Source organism: Dromiciops gliroides, chromosome 5 (assembly GCF_019393635.1).
Source record: "Dromiciops gliroides isolate mDroGli1 chromosome 5, mDroGli1.pri, whole genome shotgun sequence".
In the NCBI taxonomy this organism is placed as follows: Eukaryota; Metazoa; Chordata; class Mammalia; order Microbiotheria; family Microbiotheriidae; genus Dromiciops; species Dromiciops gliroides.
The window spans coordinates 174,261,204-174,283,893 of NC_057865.1; the positions used below are offsets into that span (position 1 = coordinate 174,261,204).

Here is a 22,690-nt window from a genome sequence, read left to right on the forward strand (position 1 = left end):
AGATGTCAACATCAGGGCCCCTATATCTAAAGCTTCCAAGAAAAATATGAATTGGTCTCAGGCCATAGAGGTGCTCAAAAAGGACTTTGAAGATAAACTTAGAAAGGTAGAGGAAAAAATGGAAAGAGAAATGAGGGTGATGCAGCAAAGACATGAGAAAAAAGTCAACAGCTTGAAAAGCCAAATGGAAAAGCTCTCTGGTGAAAATAATTGCTTAAGAATTAGGATTGAACAAATGGAAGTAAGTGACTTTATGAGAAACCAAGACACAATAAAGCAAATCCAAATAAATAAAAAATAGAGGGCAAGGACCCACATGTACAAAAATATTTATAGCTGCTCTTTTTGTGGTGGCAAGGAATTGGAAGTTGAGGGGATGCCCATCAATTGGGGAATGGCTGAACAAGTTGTGGCATATGAATGTAATGTAATACTATTGTGCTGTAAGAAATGATGAGCAGGAGAAGTTCAGAGAAACCTGGGGGACTTGCATGGGCTGATGATGAGTGAGATGAGCAGAACCAGGAAAACATTGTGCACAGTATCATCAACATTGTGTGTTGATCAACTGTGATAGACTAGATTCTTCTCACCAATCCAATGGTACAAGAAAGTTCTAAAGGACTCATGATGGAAAAGGCTCTCCAAATCCAGAAAAAAAAAAAAGAAAAAAAAAAAGAACTGTGGAATATGGATCCTGATTGGACCATACTATTTCTTTTGTTTTTGGTGCTGTTGTTTTTCTTTTTTGAGGTTTTTCCTTTTTGCTCTGATTCTTTTCATATAACATGACTAATGCAGAAATATGTTTAATGTTATTATTTATATAACCTATATCAGATTACCTGCTGTCTAGGGGAGGGGGGGGGAGGGAGGGGAGGGAAGGAGAAAAATTGGAAATTGGAAATCTTATCTAAACAAATGTTGAAAACTTAAAAAAATTAATTAATTTTTAAAAAAAGAAAACAAAAAGAAAAAAATAGAGGGCAATGTGAAATATCTTCTGGGAAAAACTGCTGACCTGGAAAACAGGTCCAGGAGAGATAATTTGAAAATTATTGGTCTACCTGAAAACCATGATCAAGGAAAGAGCTTAGACATCATCTTCCAAGATATTCTCAGGGAAAATTGCCCTGAAATTCTAGAAGCAGAAGCTAAAATGAAAATTGAAAGAATCCACCAATCACCTCCAGAAAGAGATCCCAAAAGGAAAACTCCTAGGAATATTATGGCCAAATTCCAGAGCTCTCAGGTCAAGGAGAAAATATTGCAAGCTGCCAAAAAGAAAGAATTCAAGTACTGTGGAGCCCCAGTCAGGATAGCACAAGATCTAGCAGCTTCTACATTAAAGGAAGAGAGGGCATGGAATATGATATTCCAGAGGGCAAAGGAATTGGATTACAACCAAGAATCACCTACCCAGCAAAACTGAGTAAAAAAATCTTTCAGAAGAAAAATTTGGACTTTAATGAAAAAGAGGACTTCCAGGTATTTGTGATGAAAAGACCTGAACTGAATGGCAAATTTGACTTTCAAATACAAGACCCTAGAGAACCATAAAAAATTGGAGTTGGGGGACATAACTGGGGTTGTGCAGTGGGTGACTGTCTTGGGTCTGAGGACAGGTTTGGGCTGGGATCCCCCTGGGTCCAGGGTGGATGCTTTGTCCACTGTGTCACCTAGCTGCCCCATAATGACATCTTTAGGGTTAAATTGAGGGGTGAGGGGAATGCACTAGGGGAGGGGGAAGGGCAGAAGTGAAATCCTACATGAAAGAAACAAGAAAAGTCTTATGGAATGGAGGAAGAGATGGGAGAGGAGCAGGGCAGAATTTTACACTCATCAGAAAAGGCTCAAAGACCTTAAACTCATCAGAGTTGCCTCAAGGAGGGACTGATACACACACCCAACTGGGTGGAGTAATCTATTTAATCTGGGCAGCAAATGAGCCTAACACTCATCAGAATTGGGTCAAAGACTTCAATCTCATTAGAATTGGCTCAAGGAGGGAATAACTACGAATTTAATTGGGTGGAGTAATCTCTCTAACCCTGCAGGAAAATAGGAGGGGAAGGGGATAAAGAGAGAGGGGCAAAAGAAGGAAGGGCAGAGTGGGGAAGGGGACAGACAGAAGCAAATCCCTTTTGAAGAGTGATAGGATGAAAGAAGATGGATAATAGAATAAATATCATGGGGAAGGGAATGGGATGGAAGGGAAACAGTTAACAATAGTAATCATGAAAAAGAGAAAAGGGGAAAAACTGTACAAAAAATATTTCTAGAAACTCTTTGTGGTGGCTAAGAATTAAGAATCAAGGGAATGTCCATCAATTGAGGAATGATAGAAGAAGCTGTGCTATATGATTGTGGTGGAATGGTCTTGTGCTATAGGAAATGACAAACAGGATGATCCCTCCAAAACCTGGAAAGACTCATGAACATCGATGTATAGTGAAGTGAGCAGAGCTGAAAGGACATTGTGCATAGTGACAGCAGTATTGTTCAATGAACAATTGTGAATGACTTAAATACTCTCAACAATGAAATCATCCAAGACAATCCCAAGGAACTAATGAGGAAGCTTACTATCCAGCCCCATAGAAAGAACTGGTAAAAAGAACACTTGTGGATTGTACATATATAACCTGGTTGCAATCTTGTGGAGGGGGGAGGAAAAGGAGGGAGGGAGAAAAATTTGGACCTCTAAATCTTATGAAAATGAATGTTGAAAACTACCCTTACATATAACTGGAAAAAATAAAATAAATGTTTGTTGCTAAAAAAAAAATAATTAAAAAAGAAAGTTTCTGAAGCTCTCCATGAGGTACACATTCAAGAGTATGGTGGTTCTACTTTTTTCCCTAAGCAGACATTTGCTTTTGCTTTATTCAGTGGGCCTGTAAATAACACTTAAGAAATCTGCCTTTCCCCAACTGAGAAATTGTCAAAGGATTTGAACAGGTAGTTTTCAGATGAAGAAATCAAAGCTATCTACAGTCATATGAAAAAAATGCTCTGAATCACTATTGATTAGAGAAATGCAAATTAAAACAACTTTGAGGTACTACCTCACCCTATCAGATTGACTAATATGACAAAAAGGAAAATAATAAATGTTGGAGAAGCTGTGGAAAAATCAGAATACTAATTCATTGTTGGTGTAGCTGTGAACTGATCCAACCATTCTGGAGAGCAATTTGGAACTATGCCCAAAGGGCTATTAAACTGTGCATGTCCTTTGACCTATCAATACCACTATTAGGTCTTTATCCCAAAGAGATCAAAAAAAGGGAAAAGGACCCACATGTACAAAAATATTTATAGCTGTTCTTTTTGTGGTGGCAAAGAATTGGAAACTGAGGGGGTGCCCGTCAATTGGGGAATGGCTAAACAAGCTGTGGTATATGAATGTAATGAAACACTATTGTGCTGTAAGAAATGATGAACAAACAGATTTCAGAGAAACCTGGAAGGACTTAACATGAACTGATGCTGAGTGAGAGGAGCAGAACCAGGAGAACATTGTTCATGGTGTGAGAATAAAATTGGATATTAGATCATAAATCTACCCTACTTAACCTTTACCTTAATTTATCTCCCAGACTAGTAAATGGAAGAAGCTTCTGGTTTTCTAGATAGAGCTTTTATTGTATGGTAGTCACAAGGTGATGTTGATTAGAAGGATAGGAAAGTAGAAATACAATACCAATCGTCTTAAGTCTAGGCTTAGTCTATATTCTGTATAAAACTCACCAAAACCCAAGGCCACCTTTGGGGAGAGAGACCGAGTCAAGCACTTACTGTTAACCGAGAGCCGGGCCGAGTCAAACTCCAGTCCGCGTCTGTCTGCGCAGCGCAGCCAGGAGACCAGCGGAGCAGGAAAAAAAGGCCCCACTTCCGTTCTCTCCTTGCCTTTTAAGCTCACACCCCGGAAGTCGAGTGCTCAGCAGGCAATCTGGCGTGCGTCGCAGGTGGACTGGTGTGCGTAGCCCATGCTGTTGGTCTCCTCCCCAAAAGGGTGGTCCTAAAAAAACCTGGCGTCTCTCCATTATCTAACCGACTGTTAAAACTTTTTACCACAATGGTATCAACACCACTGTGTGTCGATCAACTGTGATAGACTTGACTCTTCTCAGCAATACAATGGTTCAAGATAGTTCCAAAGGACTCATGATGGAAAATGCTCTCTAAATCCAGAAAAAAAGAACTGTGGAATCTAGATGCAGATTGAACCATACTATTTCTACTTTTTTTGTTTTTCTTTTTTTGAGGTTTTCCCCTTTTGTTCTGATTCTTCTTTCACAGCATGACTAATGCAGAAATATGTTTAATGTGATTGTACATATATAACCTATATCAGATTGCTGTCTTGGGGAGGGGGGAAGGGAGAAAAATTTGAAACTAGAAATCTTATAAAAACAAATCTTGAAAACTTTCTCTACATGAAACTAGAAAATGATAAAATACTTTTATGATGAGAAAAAAAAAAAAGAAATCTGCTTGGTTTCTCCTGTGCTAAGTCAACATTTCCAAACTTTCCCTTTACCAAAGGGCAACCAATTTTCCAGTCACCAGTTGCCCTCTGCCTTTTTTTTTTATTTCTCAGACTTAGAGGTCCAGCCACCTCTCCCTTTGAAGGTGGCTTAGAAGATATGGGTGTCTAAGATTATTCATTGTTTTAGATGCTAATCAGGAGTCTGGATATTGGATGAATTACAGGTGTTGTCTTAATGAATTAAAGCTATTCAGTAACTGCAGTGGCTGCTGATTCTGAATTGCTTTACTATGTGCTTTGATGCATGGGATGGAATTTGCAGAGGATTTGAGGAACCAGAAGCCTCATTAAGTTTCCTTAACTACAAAATGTGGGAGTTGGATTGGATAATGTGTAAAGATCTGTTCTCCAGCTCTTAAGGTACTACTGTAGTTTCATGATTCTGTTATGTGCCTCTAAGCTTCATTTAGGATGCATAATCTTGGGAACAAGATCATTCCCATTACTAAAATTCACAACAGTTAAAGTGCTTGCTGGCATCTGTAGATGATAAAGTCTACTGTCTGCAGAGTCACAGTATAATAACAAATGGCACTTAAAGTCTTCCAACTTTAAGGTGTACAAATCACTTTACATATATCTTACTTGTCTCACCCTGTGAGGTACCACAGTTGTTATTTTTATGAGTCTCATATTATAAGTGGGGAAATGGAGGCCCAGAGAAATCAAGTGACTTGAGCTACTACTTGGAAAAGGCAGGATTTTGAAAAAATTGATTTTTCCAAATTACATACAAAGGCAGTTTTTAACATTTCCTTTTTAAAAATTCTGAGTTCCATATGCCCAAAGGTATGTTCCACATACCCTTTGACCCAGCATCATAAAAATGGGAAAAGGACCCACATGTACAAAAATATTTGTAGCTAGCTGCTCTTTTTGTGGTGGCAAAGAATTGGAAATTGAGGGGACGCCCATCAATTGGGGAAATGGCTGAACAAGTTGTGGTATATGAATGTAATGGAATACTATTGTGCTGTAAGAAACAATGAGCAGGAGGAGTTCAGAGAAACCTGGAAGGACTTAACATGAACTGATGCTAAGTGAGAGGAGTAGAACCAGGAGAACATTGTACACAGTATCAACAACATTGTATGTTGATCAACTGTGATAGACTTGACTCTTCTCAGCAATACAATGGTTCAAGATAGTTCAAAAGGATTCATAATGAAAAATGCTCTCCAAATCCAGAAAAAAAGAATTGTAGAATCTAGATGCAGATTGAACCATACTATTTCTACTTTTTTGTTTTTCTTTTTTTGAGGTTTTTCCCTTTTGTTCTGATTCTTCTTTCACAGCATGACTAATGCAGAAATATTTTTAATGTGACTGTACATATATAGCCTATATCAGATTGTTTGCTCTCTTGGGGAGGGTAGGGAGGGAGAAAAATTTGGAACTAGAAATTTTATAAAAACAAATGTTGAAAACTATCTCTACATGTAACTAGAAAATAACAAAATACTTTTATGATAATTTTTTAAATTAAAAAAATAAAATAAAAATTCTGAGTTCCAGATGGAAAAGGCAGGATTTGAACTTGACTTCAAGGATCATAGATTTAGAGCCAAAGGACTCTGAAATCAGAGTCCACCTGGTATAAACTTCCTCATTTTATAGGTAAAGAGCTAAGGCCAACCTGCTCTACATCATATAGGTTATGTTTGAACTCACGTCTTCTGGACTCCAAGTTCAGCATTCTATCTACTACATGGTTATTCAATTTCCTCATGGCCAGGTTGCAATGCTATTAATAGTTCATTGCAGAAAGGCAAAAGGAGTTCAACAGATTGGCTGTCAGGGCCAAAGCAAAACTCTGCTATCTCCAGACACACTGAAGATGATACTATTTCTCTCTACCTCAAATCATCTTTATTGGTCAAAGTTTGATGTAAGAATAAGAACTATCCTAAAGAAAAACTAAAAAGCAACTGCATGTGGCTCTATCCAGCAAATTTGGTTCATGAAGCTAAGTCTTCTTTCTCCAAACCTACTTTTTGGTTTCTAAAGAGTTGTTTTTTTTTAATGAATTCATGATTTAAAATAGGCAGACAGCTACATCCAAGGCATGAACGGGGCTTAAATCAAAACTTTTATTCTTTTTGCCATAGCTATGAGAGCAGAACAGTCCTTCACATTTCTCTCCAGGTATCCCACCCGGGGCAAAAATAGAAAGATGAGAGGAAGCCACCTAGAGCTAAAAGGGGAGGGTATCACAAAATGTTATGCTTTAACAGAAAGCATAAGAAAAAAGACTGGACCATTTGCATATAGGTGGCTGCCACTGGCAGAGACACAGGCATGTATAGAATCATCCTAGGACCACCAGAGACAGCCAGGCCCTATGGCATACTATGAGAAGGGGAAGGGGTTCACCTTGAATAGGAGCTGACTTTATGTCCTACTTTTGGGGCATTTAAGGGAATGGGTGCTAGAATTCTGAGAAGATGGTTTTATCATACCAAGTCCAGGGCAAATATGTCCGCAGCAAGTAATTTGCTAGATTAGACCCCCAGAGAATTCCAAGCTTGACTATAGATCTGTAGCTGCATCCACCAAGAGTTACTGGGTCAAGCCAAGGAGTGACCATGTCTCATCTCCCTTTTCTATGATGTGATACTGGAGTGGGGGAAGAGAACAGGCAACGGGTCTCCTTTCCCAACTTCTTTGCCACTCCTCTGGAGTCGCAGAGTAGAAAGAATACTAGATTTGAAGGTCCAGGTCCTGGGTTCTCATTTCCCCCCTTGCCACCTATCAAATGAGGTGATATTTCTAAAGCATTTAGCATAGTTCCTTACAAATAGAAAGCACTTTAATAAATGCTTACTCCCTTAATACCCAAGTTTCAGTTTCCTTATCTACAAAATGAGGGGGGTTGAACTCAATGACCTCTAAGTCCCTTCAAGCTCCATGTCTATACCCTATGATCTTCATGAGGAAACTGAGGCCCATAGAGCTCAAGTGATTTGTCTCAAGTCACACAGTGAGGCACAAGTGGTCAAAGCCTTGATTTGAATACAAGTCTTAGACTCCAAGTCAAGCACTCTTTCTGTTACACACAGAATTATGTACGGATTCATTAAAGGCCCTCTCACCAAGAATGGATAGCAGTGTCCTCTTGGCTACCTTTGTGTAATTATTCAGGCAGGGTGAGGGAGTCTGGTTTTGCCAAAGTGATTGACCCCAAAAAGGAGGCCAAAGGTTCTTGGCTTTTCAAGATCTGTAGGGAGATCACATCAGTTACAGGCTGCAGTCAGAACATAATTTTGATAAAAAAGGGCAGTCAGTCCACCAACCAACCAACATTTATTAAACACCTACTATATTCCAGGTACTGTGCCAAGAGGTAGAGAAGGAATCAAACTAAGAAATGGAGTCCTGTGAATTCTATGTGCCACCCTTTGGTCAGATTTGCTACTGGAGCTAGGAATAGATTGCTTTTTTTTTTTTTTGGTTGTTTTCAACCCTTTTTTGTCATCTGGGAACATCAAGACACCTGAAGAATGAGAGAATGTATATTAAACTAGCAACTGGAACAAAGTTTGGTGGAGGGGGGTAGAGATAGCTAACAAACTGCATGATAGGATTTTAAAATATTTTGATAGTGTATGACAATGGGCCAAATCTAATAAGAAGAAATGTAATAATGGTAAATGAAAAATCCTATACTTGTGTTCAAAAAATCAACTTCACAAGTAAAAAACAGATAAGGAGCAGCAAGACTACATTTTTTGATGAGAAAGATTCTTAGTGGTCAGTATATCAGGATGAGTCAAATTATCAATAATCATTCAAAAATACTTTTCTAACAATGGGAGCTCTCCCGGACTCAGATGGGATCTCTTTCCCTGAGATCTTTAAGGTAAGCCAGGAGGACCACTTCTTGGTTGTCTTTGAAGACATAAAGGTTGGACTAGATCCCAGCTTCTTAAACTGTGGGTTGCGACCTCATATGGGGTCATGTAACAGAATGTGGGGATCACTAACAATTTGGCAGTAAATGTTTGGTTTGTATTCCTATTTTATATACCCATATATACAGGGTCACGTAAAAATGTCTTGGGCTGGGGCAGCTAGATGGCGCAGTGGATAGAGCACCGGCCCTGGAGTCAGGAGTACCTGAGTTCAAATCCGGCCTCAGACACTTAATACTTAACTAGCTGTGTGACCCTGGGCAAGTCACTTAACCCCAATTGCCTCACTAAAAAAAAAAAAATGTCTTGGGCAAAAGGGGTTCTCTAGTGGAAAAAGTTTAAGAAGCCCTGGACTAGATGACCTCTGAGTTTCCTTCCAGATCTTATGTTCTGTGATTTCGCTTGACTGAGATCAAGAAGTCTTTACTGGCTTCTGCCCGCTGGGAGCAGCGCATGAGGCCGCGTCCGCTGATAGACCCGCCCGGCTCCTTCCTCGATTCGGCTCGTGCCAGTGCCCCGCGGAGCAGCGACCCCCGACCCCGCTTAAGGCCGGCCGGGATGGGAGTGCAGGTGGAGACTATCTCCCCCGGAGACGGGCGCACCTTCCCCAAGCGCGGCCAGACCTGCGTGGTGCACTACACGGGAATGCTTGAAGATGCGAAAAAGTTTGATTCCTCCCGTGACAGAAATAAGCCCTTCAAGTTTGTGATGGGCAAGCAGGAGGTGATTCGAGGCTGGGAAGAAGGAGTTGCCCAGATGAGTGTGGGGCAGAGAGCAAAAATGACCATCTCTCCAGACTATGCTTATGGTACCACTGGTCACCCAGGCATCATTCCACCAAATGCTACTCTCATCTTTGATGTGGAACTTATAAAATTGGAATGACAGGAATGATTTCTTCCCCTAGCTCCCTGTTTCTTGAATTTGACACATGGAGGAGTCCAGAGTCTCAGCTTCAAGAAGAAGAAGAAGAATGCACATGAATTTCTATGGAGCTTTTCCCTGATATTCCACTACATTCATTGTATAAACATATACCCCGATTGAATGTGTTATCACTTGGCTTTGCTTCCAACTCCTCCTCCTTGTACATGTGTTGTCTCTAAACTATACACCGTAAACCTCAACTTGTTAAGGCATTCATCTTTTTGTTTTTGTTTTCGGGGTCTAGATTTAAATTGAAATCTTTTGGGTATAGATTTAAGATTAAGTGTATGATCAAGCATTAACAGCACACAGACGGGTTAACCTTAGAATAGGAATTATTTGGACAGAGAAAATCTTTGTCCCTTTTATTTTTTTTTTGGATGAAATTTATCTATTATGTATTAAAAAGGATTTTTTTCTTTTCTTTTCTTTTCTTTTCTTTTCTTTTCTTTTCTTTTCTTTTCTTTTCTTTTCTTTTCTTTTCTTTTCTTTTCTTTTCTTTTGCTGCTGCTGCTGTAAAGCCATAGCAGATCGAGGAGCTCTTGAGGGTTGACATATTCTCCATGTCAAATGATTTCCTTGGAGCATATCAGTCACCCTGTCCAAAATGAAGGTGGGGAAGGAGAAGCTGCTTCAACCACCCAACCCTCCTTCCCCTCCCCCCTCTTAACCTCTGCCTTTTGAAAGCAGATATTTTCAATGCAGTGTTGGACACGCCATTTGGTGTCTTATCTACAGGACAACTTGTGTCAATATAAACCTACTTTGTTGATGCCTGACTTTTTTTCCCCATCCTGTGGTTTTCTAATGGATTTGGAGGACTTTTTTAATCTCCAGTAGCCATCAAAGCTCCACAACTACCTAAATTCCAAGAACTTGAATTGATTGTTAAATTGAAGGTGCTGTTTGTAGAAATTTTCAACACAATGAAAGCCCAGTCATTGTCACAGGAAATCCTTGCGTGTTCTCTACAAAAAAAAAAAAATAAAACAAAAACACAAAAAACAACAACAACAACAACAACAAAAACTGATGCTGGTCATCACAGCTTCAACATCTCCTGTTTTTGATGCTCAGCTCCCCTACTGCTGATACCCCTACCTTCCTTCTCTCCCACTCCCACCCCTTTGCTGTCCTGTGTAGTGATTTGGTAAGAAAAACTGCCACCACCCACTCTCCCTCCACCACATATGAGTTTCAAGTTTTATTATTGCAATAAAATGCTTTATGCTGGCTTTTCTCAAAAAAAAAAAAAGTCTTTACTGTATTCTGAATGCTCCTGCTAGGTGAGGAGCAGCAATAATAAGTGAAATAAACTTTAGGAATGACTGAGAATGACATCAAACACTTATTCTCACACGCAAGAAGGTAACTTCTTAGCAATCAGCCTAATGGACACAGGAAACAGTCCCTTTTCTGTTGTTAGGGAGGGCTTTGAGGAGCCTTGGTAGAGAATGACCCTCAATCAGATACAGCAAGGCTAGATTTGACCAGAAGGTCAAATACCAAGAGATAACTAGCCTTGGGCAATCTTATTAAAGGTCAAGGGTCTTCAAGGCCATTCCTAAGGTTAAAACAAAAACAAGCAAACAAAACCAGAAAGGGATAGTTTCTTATGCCCAGGAAAGGAAATAAGCACAAGCAACTTCTTCCAATTATTATAAATTCAACATACACTTTAAAAAATACCATATGAAATAGAAAATCATGGTTTCAAATGTGGTTCTCTTTTCATTCTTCCCTGAATAGTGAAATGTTCAAGTATGTGGATAATTATATTCATAATTTAAATTTTATTGTGTGGCTTTTAGTTTTTAATTGTTTAATAGGATTTCATTTTTTCCAATTATATGTAAAGACAAGATTTGTTTTTGTTTTGTTTTTAAATAAGCATAAACTCTGCTGTACTGTAGAGCCTAACAATGCTTACTGACATACCCACCACCAGAAGGCACATGTTTGGAAGTGATTTTTTATAGTTTAGGAAAACAGCTTTGCCCAGAGTCTCTTACTTAGTCCCTCAAGTGACCAATGGCAGGCATTTGTGAGGGGCTCAGCCATTGTTTCCATCTGTTCTATAGTTGAGAAATGTTTTTTTCCTCAACCCAAGCCCAACTTGCTCATAAGAAATGAAAGAAAAAGAGGTCTGTGTCCTGACCAACTCACAAGAGGTCTAGGTGACCTCTTAGGCCATTCCCACTGTGTCTGTGCTCTTATCATCCCTTCAGGATCCATAGAAGCCCTACAGGAGCTGTCAAAGAGAGTCATAGCAATTAATCCCTTTCAGAACTTCACCAGTTCTTGAAAGCAAAATAAACCTCAGGAGTTTTCAGAAGCAGTAGGGAGATCAAATAATGTCATATCTGTAACTGAGGGGAAATTTTTCCTTTTGTTTGTCTGTGTCTTAACTTGGATCAGCCACAATGGTGGGTAAAGAGGAGGAAAGAGGAGTTTTTGTTTTGTTTTTTAAAGGAAGAAAAGAGGGAGACAGTAAAGAAAAGAGAGGAAGATAAAAGGGAAAGAAAAATGTGGAAGATGAAAACAGCTGCAAGATTGACCAGCCAGTCCAGAGAACTGAGGTTGAAGCATGCTACCTACCCCTTAACAAAAAGATTATAGACTCTAGGTGCAGAATGAAACGTTCATATTTTGTCCTTCCTGTTCGTTTCTCTCTCTCTCTCTCTCTCTCTCTCTCTCTCTCTCTCTGTCTCTGTCTCTCTCTCTCTCTCGCTCGCCCTCGCTCTCTCTCTCTCTCTTTCTTTTTTGGCGGGGCAATGAGGGTTAAGTGACTTGCCCAGGGTCATACAGCTAGTAAGTGTCAAATGTCTGAGGTTGGATTTGAACTCAGGTCCTCCTGAATCCAGGGCCAGTGTTCTATTCATTGTGCCACCTAGCTGCCCCCTTCCTGCTCTTGATTGTGAATATCAGTACCCTCTCCTTGCAGCAGTTATTTTTTTTAGTTATTTTTTTTCAATGAACAGAAGGTTATTTTCTTTTCCACTCCCCTCCCCCCACTGGGAAAAAAAAGAAAGAAAGAAAAAGAAAACCCTTCGTAGCATTAATGTATAGACAAGCAAAACAAATTCTCATATTGGCCATGTTGAAAAAATGTCTCAGAGGTCCCTACTCAGGAGAGAAAGAAAGGGAGGGGGGCAGGGAAAGGGGCTTGAATGAGTCTGGAAGCCTCCTTGGAGTTGGGGTCTCTTTTAGAAGGGTAAAGCAAGGGTACAGGAAAGCATCATGCCTCCATGGTCAGGTAGGTGGCATAGTGGGATAGAGTGCTGGGCCTGGAGTCAGGAAGACTCATCTCCCTGAGTTCAAATCTGACCTCAGACACTTCCTAACTGTGTGACCCTGAGAAAGTCACTTTCCTCATTTGTAAAGTGAGCTGGAGAAGGAAATGGCAAACTATGCCAAGATCTTTGCCAAGAAAACCCCAAATGGAGTCACAAAGAGTCAGACCTGACCGAAACAACCAAAAAATGACAATATGTGAAAAAATATAATATTTCATGACAGAACTGAGTTTAATTCTTATTTTGCAAAAAAAAATTATAGGGGCAGCTAGGTGGCGCAGTGGATAGAGCACCGGCCCTGGAGTCAGGAGGACCTGAATTCAAATCCGGCCTCAGACACTTAACACTTACAAGCTGTGTGACCCTGGGCAAGTCACTTAACCCCAACTGCATCACTAAAAAACAAAAACAAATTATAAAGAGAATTATTTTTTTTGAGAAGTATCTACCATCAAGTTTATTTGCTACTAAGTATCACAATATTTATAAAACATACTTTACACAATCAAGTCATGATTTCCTGAGTACAGTGGAGTACCGAGGAAGAACTAGTCTTTCCAATGGCTATAAATGATCTTGGATAATGAATTCATGGAAACACTTTCTCTTTTTTTCAGCAAGGAAAATTATTATAAAGAAAATTCTTTAGAGACTTTGCCACCCTGAGGGTTGAGAAATCAGAAGCTGCAGTTAATAGTTAGAAATAGTTCTGGCTGTGATAAATGTTGAAATATTTTTAATGCCTCAGTTTTGTTTGTTACACTGGTTATAAATGATAGAGCCAGATTTTATTTTAGCATGTTAGACTAGAGGGATTGATAAAGATTGAAAAAGGTGAAAAAATTTAAGGGCAAAAAAGATTTCTCCAGTCTATTTTGTAAACTGGGGTCAGGCCCCAGAGCTAATGAACTAACTCATAAAAGAAATGATGCATTTCTATTGATAGATGAGGAAATATCTGAATATATCTCTTGATTACCATAGAATTCAGGATGAGAATTAATAAGGTAATGAATCAAATAGCTGGTTGAGGGGTAAAGGTTTTATCTGGTTTACAACTAGTGTGGTCTATCCAATGGAAACAGCACAAGGTAATGGAGAGAGTGCTAGACTTAGAATAAGAAAGACCTGGATCCAAATCCCAGCTCATACATTTACTAGCTGTGTGACTCTGGGGAAATCACTTACTCTTTCTGGTCTCTTCCACATCTGTAAAATGAGGGAATTGGACATATCACCTACACCTCCTTAAAGGTATAAATCTGTATTCCTGGAACCACACAATCCACCTGGGCTACACATGGTGTTCCTAACTTTTGCTGTTGTTCAGTCATTTTATTCAGTTGTATTCAACTTTTCATTACCCTAAACCTTACTATAGATATAACTACTAAAATATGTTTTGCTGTAGTATATTGTTCATAAAAGAATGCTTGTTTGCTTCTTATTCCTTCATTAAGGATGTCTTTGATGGGTAAATTGAAGAAAGATTTGGGTATCTCAAGAACAAATTTATAAGTATGAATTCCTAATGAAAACCAATCCGATTTGATTCCAGTAATGTGTATATGTAAGGGACTGTATGAGATAAGCCTGGAAAGGTAGGTTGGAGTCAGATTTCTATGGGTCTTGAATGCCAGGTCAAGTTTAGACTTCAAAGGCTGTGAAAGCCACTGAAACAGCATAGAATCAAGTTCATGAACCCCAGGCTAAGAATCCCTAACCTAGTCGAACTACCAACTGAGTCCCACATGTAATATTTTCAGATTAGTTTTAGGGCCAGACACTGAATGATGTACAGTTACTGTCCTTCAGGTTGACGAAGGCAAGGCAAAGCCCATGAAAGGTTATAATAAAATGGGATTTTGGGTAGTAATTAAGCCTTCCTCAGTCTAGGTATCTCTTAGGGTAAGGGTGAGGGTGAGTCCCTACATGACTGAGGGTCAAAACCTTGAATGAACCCATATCAGAAACCTTACAGATGGATGAGTTGAGGAATTGAAAGGGTCAGAGATAGAAGGTGGCATCTGAAACAGAAACAGGATCAGTAATCAAGGTGAGGGACATCCCAGCTGTCTTAATGAATTTGAAGGCTTGTCTTCTCAGGGTTGTGACCAGACTAGGGTCACAAAGCTAGTAAGTGTCCAAGGCTATATTTGAACTTGGGTCCTCCTGACTCCAGGGTGTTGTTTATCCACTGAGCCACCTAGCTGCCCTTGAAAGCTTGCCTTGTGGAGAAGGATTCCTTGTTCTGTTTGGTCCCAGAGAGCCAAACCTGGAGCAAAAAGTAGAAGTTGCAAAGAGAACAATTTAGGCTTAAAGTCAGTTAAAAAAAAAAAAAGATTTCTTAGAAATAAAGCTAAGAACAGAATAATGGGCCTCCAGAAGTAAGAGGTTCCTCTTCTTAGAATTCTATAAAGAGAGGCGGTACCATCACTTCTTGGATATGTTACAAAGTAGATAGAATGGATAGAGTTACAAAGTGGAGAGACTGTTGGGTCTGGAGTCAGGAAGACTCATCTTCCTGAATTCAAATTCAGCCTCTGACACTTACTAGCTGTGTGACCCTGTTTGCCTGTTTTCTCATCTCCAAAATGAGCAGAAGAAGGAAATGGCAAACCATTCCAAGATCTTTGCCAAGAAAACCCCAAATGGGGTCACAGAGAGTCAAATACAATTGAAATGAATAACTACAATAAAATAGGTTGGACCAGATGGCTGTTAAGGTCCCTTCTGACTTTCAAAAACTGTGATTCTTAAGATTCTGTAATTCATACTAGGAATCACAAGTATAGAGAGAGGAGCTAATGACAGGCAAGGTTTAGGGAGTTAGGCTATAAAGGTCTGTTAATAATTAAAGTATACAACCTCTTAGAATAGATATTCACACTGACCACATTCATTTATTGTGTTCAGGTGACTGAGCTAGATGAAAAGTCACCTTGGCACACTCATTTTGCCCGTGGGCATCTATGTGCTCGTCTGCCCAGCCAGCTGGCCCTCCAACTTTCCATGATGTCTGTTCAGCTGGAGAGCTCACAACCCCACAGGCCTTATAGTTCTCCATGGCAACAGCAGATAGATGGATCAGCAATGGGGGAGAGACTGGAAAGAGAAAGGCCAGTTAGGGGACTACTGCAGCAGTTCAGGTGGGAGAAAATGATGGAATAAATTATGGTAGTGGCATGGGGAAAGGAGGGGAGAAATTTAAGAAATAATAGAAAAACCATCAAGTCTGGATGACTGTGAATAGGCAGAGAAGAAAAGGGAGGAGTTAAAGGGCCCCAGAAGTATAGCCTGCTTATAATACTAATCCTCTGGTTTAACAATAATAATAAACTTTAATAGCTTGAAACTACACTAAGGCTTTTGGAACACCCTGACTAAAGAGCGGACCTGTATGGAAGAGGAAAAAGAATACACTTACTCAGGCAGATGCCTGGAGAGAGAGGAGACCACGCTTCTAGCTGAGAAAGGTGTAGCTGTTTACCCCATGACCTTTACTAAATCACAGGTTCACATATTTAAGGCTAGAAGGGAACTTCTAACTAATCTCATCTAAACCCTTTATTGTAAAGATGAGGAAACTTAGGACTGAAGAATTTATTAGTAATAATAACAATCAGCATTTATATAGTAGGACATCTAGGTGGCACAGTGGAGAAAACAATGGACTTGGAAGCAGGAAATGTCATCTTCCTGAGTTCAAATCCAGCCTCAGACACTTAACTAGCTACATGACCCTGAACAAGTCACTTAACCCAATTTGTCTCAGTTTCCTCATCTATAAAATGAGCTGAAGAAGAAAATGGCAAACCACTCCAGCATCTTTGCCAAGAAAACCCCAAAGGGGGTCATGAAGAGTTGGACGTGACTGAATAACATAAACAGTGCCTATGATGTGCAAGAAGATGTGGATGGTTTGTGATCTCCACTGGCAGAGAAAATACACTGATGGAATTCCTACTAATAATAGCTAGCATTTATATAGCTATATAAGGTTTTGCAAAGTCCTTTACAAATATTATATGTAGCAGGCACAGAGGCCAACTCAACAACTATCGCCTTGCCTGGTACTGCCATATCATCAGAAGTTCCATACAAACTACTCACTCCCTCCTGACTCACTCTCCAGTCTACCTCACCTATACGATAGCTGCCTTGTCCCTATGCCAGTACCCTCCTTCCTCCATGATGTGTTGCCATCTTGTATTAGAATGTAAACTCTTCAAGAGTAGTATCCATCTTGTTTTTGTATCCCCAGTGCTTAGCTCAGTGCCTGGCCTACAGTGTGTGCATAATAAATACTCGCTCTATCTATCTATCTATCTATCTATCAATCATCTATTTCTCTCTTGGAAAATAGATTCTTCCAGCTGTTAGTCTCCATCCCCATCCTGAAATTAGAATCTTAAAGTCTTAAGACCATAAATTAAGAGCTGAGAGAGACATCAAAGGCTTTAAGTAGAAGCCTTTCATTTGTGGATGAGATTAAGACCCAGGGAAGTTGTCACTTGATTATAGTCTTACAGGTAGTCAGCATCAGAGGCAGGAACTGAATCCAGGTCCTCTGACTCCAGAACCAATGCTCCTTCCATTGTATTTATTCTTCACATATTTTATCTGAAAACAATCTGGGATTTTATCTTTTGTATTTATACATGGGCATAGATGTCGCTTCTCCCCAGTAGGACGGAAGATCCTTGAGGGCAGGTGGCTTCACTTTTGCCTTTGTGTTCCCTGCCCCAAGCACACAGCAGTCATTTAATAAATACCTGTTGAAATTTGCCCAAGGTCACACAGGTGATTTCGGCAGAACTCAAATCTGAACTAGGTGCTTCAAACCCGAGATCCTGAACTCTCTTTACTATGTAGTTCATGGCCTCCCTGAAGAAGTTAAGTCCCTCCATCATAGCTTCACAGGAACATAGATGATGGAAAGGGACTTCAAAGGCTATCTAATCCAAACCCCTATTTTTACAAATGAGAAAATTTAGGTCCATGGAAGCTACTTGACTTTGTCTGAAGTCACACAGATGGTGAGTATTAAAGGTGGAATTTCAATCCAGGTTCTCTAACTTCAGAGTCAGTTTTCTTTCCATTGGTTTTGCCTTGCCTTTCCTTAGCTATGAACTTCGAAAGAAACAACTTGGTCCTTTCAGGCTGAAGGCTGAGATACAAACAAACCTAAAGGGTGCTAAGTTCTATGTATAAAAAAGTGCCCTGCAATGACATTGGCCAGAGAATCACAGAATCTGAGATCTGGAATGTTCCTTATAGGTCATCTTGTCCTACCAGGACCTAAATGAGAATCCCCCACTACACTATACCCAACAGCATGTGGTCTTTGACTGAAAACCTCTAGTGAGGGAGAAACCCACTATCTTTGAGGGAAGTCCATTCTACCTATTTCTGGGTTTAAAAAAAATCAAATTCAAACCTTAATTATGTCCATTAACCTCTTTGAGGAAACTTCCTGGTCTGAATAATAGGAAAAATATTCTCCGAAGCCTTCAAAAGAAAGATGGAAGGATATTTTAAGTAATTTATTCTTTTATTCATTTATTAGCACAGTTCCTGTCAAATAGTAGTGTTTAATAAACGCTTATTGACTTGCAAAAAAAAAATCAAATTCACAAGTATAAGATGGGGAGGAATGTTTAGACAGCAGTCTGCCTAAACCAACAGACCACAAACTCAGGATGAGTAAGCCACATGATGTGGCTGCCAGAAAAGTGAATGAGATCTTGGGCCAAATTAAGAGGGGGAAGAGTATCCAGAAACAAGGAGGTGATAGGCCCAATGTACTCTGTCTTGGTCAGGCCACACCTGGAATATGGTGTTCTGTTCAGAGCACTACAGTCCAAGAAAGATCTTGTTAAGCTGGAGAGCATCTGAGTCATGCAACCAGGACAGTCTTATGAGGATCTATTGCAGGCCCTAGGGATGTTTAGCTAGAAGACTCAGATGAGTTTTCATGATAGCTGTCTTCAAGTATTTGAAAGGCTGCTATTATTATTATTATTTTTGCAATGTCACCACTTTTCTTTATTTTTATTTTCTTTTTAATTTATGAAATAAAACAAGCATTTCCATAAGCTAGTAGAATAATAAGATGATTGCACATGAAACTGCAAATCTATCATGCATAATTTGCTATTCCTTTTAAAATATATAATGGATTTATCATGTAAATTTCCATTTTCCTTTTTTTCCCTCTCCCCACCCTCGAGATGGTTACCATTAGACACAAATATGTATATATGCACATCTAAAATCATTCTAGAGAGGGATTAAACTTGTTCCTTTTTGGCCCTGGGAAGCAGCACTAGGAGTAGCAGGTATAATTTGCAAAGAGACCAATTTAGGTTTGATCTAAGGCAAAACTTTCTAAGAATTAGACCTGTCTAAAAGGGGAATGGGTAGCGTCAGATTTTTCAGTCAAAGGCTGGATTTACCATGAGTTGGATACATCGTACTTGGGACTCTGGGTCAGACGAGACGGCCACTGAGGTCTCTTCCAACTCTAAAATTCTGGGCTTCTGTGAAGGGGATGAAGAAGGCATGCTACTCAAATGGTGCCAATTCAGTGGGACTGCTATTGCTATCATCATGGACAGGCACTATTGATTAATTTAAAAGTAGATTGCATTTGAAAAATTGTTGCAGAACTTCTAAAAATTCCATGCTGCTCCTTGACACCAAAACCTATTTTCTTAATACCAATATCCTCTCTGTATTGCTCCATGACTATGAATCATAGAATACCATGATCTCTAAAGAATCCGAATGATAGGCAGCCCAAAGGGTAACAGAGAAGTTAGACATAAATAGATAATAATATACAGGATGTCTCAGAAGTCATTGGGTAGCTTAAAATAGCCTGTTACTAATGGTGACTTGTGTGGAAGTAAAAGACATAAGTAAAATAAAAAACATAATCAAGACATCATGTAAATGGAAAAGGAAGTAGACTAGTTACATACTCAAAAGTGAGAGATTGTTAACTTAACCAGCTTGGGGGTAGCACTTCTACATAAGAATGTTAAAAGACTTAGAAGAAGGTCTTGGTGCACTAAGTAGACCCTGCACGGATGATTTATGGGAAGATATGGACAAGAGAAACACAAGATAAGATGTGGATGGTTTGTGATCTCCTCTGGCAGAGGGAATATATTAATTAAATTACTACCGATAATAGCTATTTATATATAGCTATTTGAGGTTTGCAAAGTACAAGTATTATTTTATCCTCCCAACAACCCTGGAAAGTAGGTGCTATTATCATCCCCCTTTGACAGATGAGGAAACTGAGGTAGACAGAGGTTAAGTGACTTGCCCAGAGTCACACAGCTAGTAGTATCTGTGACCACATTTGAATTCAGGTCGTCCTGACTCCAGTGCAGTGCTTTGCTGTATTTTCCACCTAGCTGCCTAATGCATCAAAACATAAAACTGTCATAGATAATGAGGGAAGGCCCCAGGGAATTGCTTTGTATGACTTCAAATGTATAATGACCTACTAAATCTTACATCTATGTCCTTATCTTGACTTCTCCTTCCTCTCTCTCTCTATGGCTTTTAGTTTCTCTCCTCACCTTGCTTCCTCTTTCTCTGTCTCCCCCTCTCCTTTCCTCTCTTCACAACCCTTAGCAGTGTAAATGTGGAACCAGAATGTCCTATTTTTTTTTGTCCTTCATTCTCTCTTTTTGTAATTTAAAATTTTATTTTTTAAATGTTTAATTTTTCTCAATTACATGTAAAAATATTTTTGAGTTCCAAATTTTTCTCCCACCTTCCCTTCCCTCTCCCTTCCCCAAGGCCAGCAAGTAATTTGATATAGGTTATACATTACTATCATGTTAAACATATTTCCACACAGAATGTCCTTAACATATCTAGTACTCAAATGAAGGTTGTTCAGTACTTCAGTATTAATGCTGGACCAGGACCCCCAGGACAAAGCTAAGACTTGAGTGGGATGAGAAACCATGAGTTCCTATATCAGTGACATCTCAGAGTCATTGCTATGCTATAGTTCTTAATTTTGTTTTTTTTTCTTATTTTTTCTTAATTTTATTTTTAATAGTATTTTATTTTTTCCCATTTAAAGGTAAAGACAATTTTTAGCATTCATTTTTACAAGATTTTGAATTCCAAACTTTTCTTCCTCCTTTCTTCCCCATCCCTCTTCCTAAAATGGTAACCGATTTGATGTAGGTTATATATGTGCAATCATGTAAAACATATTTCCATATTAGTCACAGTTGTAAAAGGCCAAAAGGAAATAAACCATGAAAAAGTTAGTGGGGAAAAAATATGCTTTGATCTGCATTCAGAGTTCATCAGTTCTTTACCTGGCTGTGGATAGCATTTTCCATCATGAGTCCTTTGGAATTGTCTTGGATGAGCTAAGTCATTCATAGTTGGTCATCACACAACGTTGCTGTTATTGTGTACAATGTTTTCCTGGTCCTGCTCACTTCACTTTATATCGGTTCCTACAAATCTTCCCAGATTTTCCTGAAATTTGCCTGCTTATCATTTCTTATAACACAGTAGTATTCTATTATATTCATATACCACAATTTGTTCAGCCATTCCCCAGTTGATGGGCATCCCCTCAATTTCCAATATTTTACCACCACAAACACAGCAGCTATAAATATTTTTGCACAAATGTGTCCTTTTCCCTCTTTTGGGATGTCTTTGGGACATAGATCTAGCAGTAGTATTGCTGAATCAAAGGGTATGCAGTTTTATAGTCCTTTGGGCATAGTACCAAATTACTCTCCAGAATGGCTGGATCAGTTCATAACTCCGACAGTGCACTAGTGTCCCAATTTCTCCACATCCCCTCAACCATTTGGCATTTTCCATTTTTGGTCACCTTAGCCAATCTGATAGGTGTGAGGTGGTAGCTCAGTTGTTTTAATTTTCATTCCTCTAATCAAAAATGATTCACGGCACTTCTTCATATGACTATAGATAGTTTTGATTTCTTCATCTGAAACCTGCCATTTCCTTTTCCAGCTCATTGTTATAAATAAGAAAACTGAGGCAAACAGGGTTAAGTGACTTGCCCAAGAGTCACACCTTAAGTGTCTGAGACCTGACTGAGGTCTTTCTGACTCCAGGGTAGTGCTCCACCTAGCTGCTCCCTCCTTTTACATAGCTCTTAACTATTTTTTTCCCCTTCTGGTTGTGTGACCTTTAAATGGAAAAGAGGTTCGACATTGACCTATGAAAACAGTTTCAGCCTTTGTCCCCTGGAGCTGTTACATAAATCTTAATTATTTTAGATTGCTCTTGCACATCGGTAGTTTAACTGATAAGGATTTCACTCTCTCTTCCATCTTAGGGCATTGCTTCTCCCCAAAGTGTACCTTTGATCCGCTTTATACAGGGTGGACCAAAAGTCACAAAAGGGTTTCAATATTTAATAATTCCTCTATTTTTTGTTTTTAATTTATAATACCATAGTATCATATATTATTTATGTAATATATATAATATATAGGAAATAAATGTATATTATGTGTAAAAATGAAAATCTTATAAATGGTGAAAAATAAATAAAAAATAATTTTCAAAAAGTTATTAAAGCATCATGACTTTTGGCCCAGCCTATATATATATATATATATATATATATATTTTTTTAGTGAGGCAATTGGGGTTAAGTGACTTGCCCAGGGTCACACAGCTAGTAAGTGTTAAGTGTCTGAGGCCGGCTTTGAACTCAGGTACTCCTGACTCCAGGGCCGGTGCCCTATCCACTGCGCCACCTAGCTGCCCCTGCCCAGCCTATATTTAATGAAGTTTAGGTTTCACAAGAATAGGAGGTCAATATTTCTTTTTTTAAAAAATAATAATAACTTGCATTTATATAGCATTTCAAGGTTTGCAAAGTGTTTTACATGTCATCTCTTCTGTTTGGTTTTTGTTTTTGTTTTTTCAGGGCAATGAGGGCTAAGTGACTTGGTCCAGGGTAACACAGC

General features: G+C 39.1%; 2 protein-coding genes across 2 annotated transcripts in view; one reads left to right on the forward strand and one right to left on the reverse strand.

Annotated features, from left to right (window-relative positions):
* The window catches only part of PFKFB3 (6-phosphofructo-2-kinase/fructose-2,6-biphosphatase 3), a 118,429-nt gene that overhangs the window by 88,481 nt on the left and 7,258 nt on the right, over positions 1-22,690 (reverse strand). The gene's annotated exons all lie outside the window — the stretch shown is intronic.
* LOC122727909 (peptidyl-prolyl cis-trans isomerase FKBP1A-like) lies at positions 8,922-9,702 on the forward strand. The gene has a single exon (XM_043965869.1). The coding sequence runs from the start codon at positions 9,025-9,027 to the stop codon at positions 9,349-9,351; it is 327 nt and encodes a 108-aa protein (XP_043821804.1). The 5' UTR covers positions 8,922-9,024; the 3' UTR covers positions 9,352-9,702.

Excerpts from the sequence above, each read along its gene's own strand:
- LOC122727909 (XM_043965869.1), top strand. The coding sequence starts at position 9,025 with ATGGGAGTGCAGGTGGAGACTATCTCCCCCGGAGACGGGCGCACCTTC.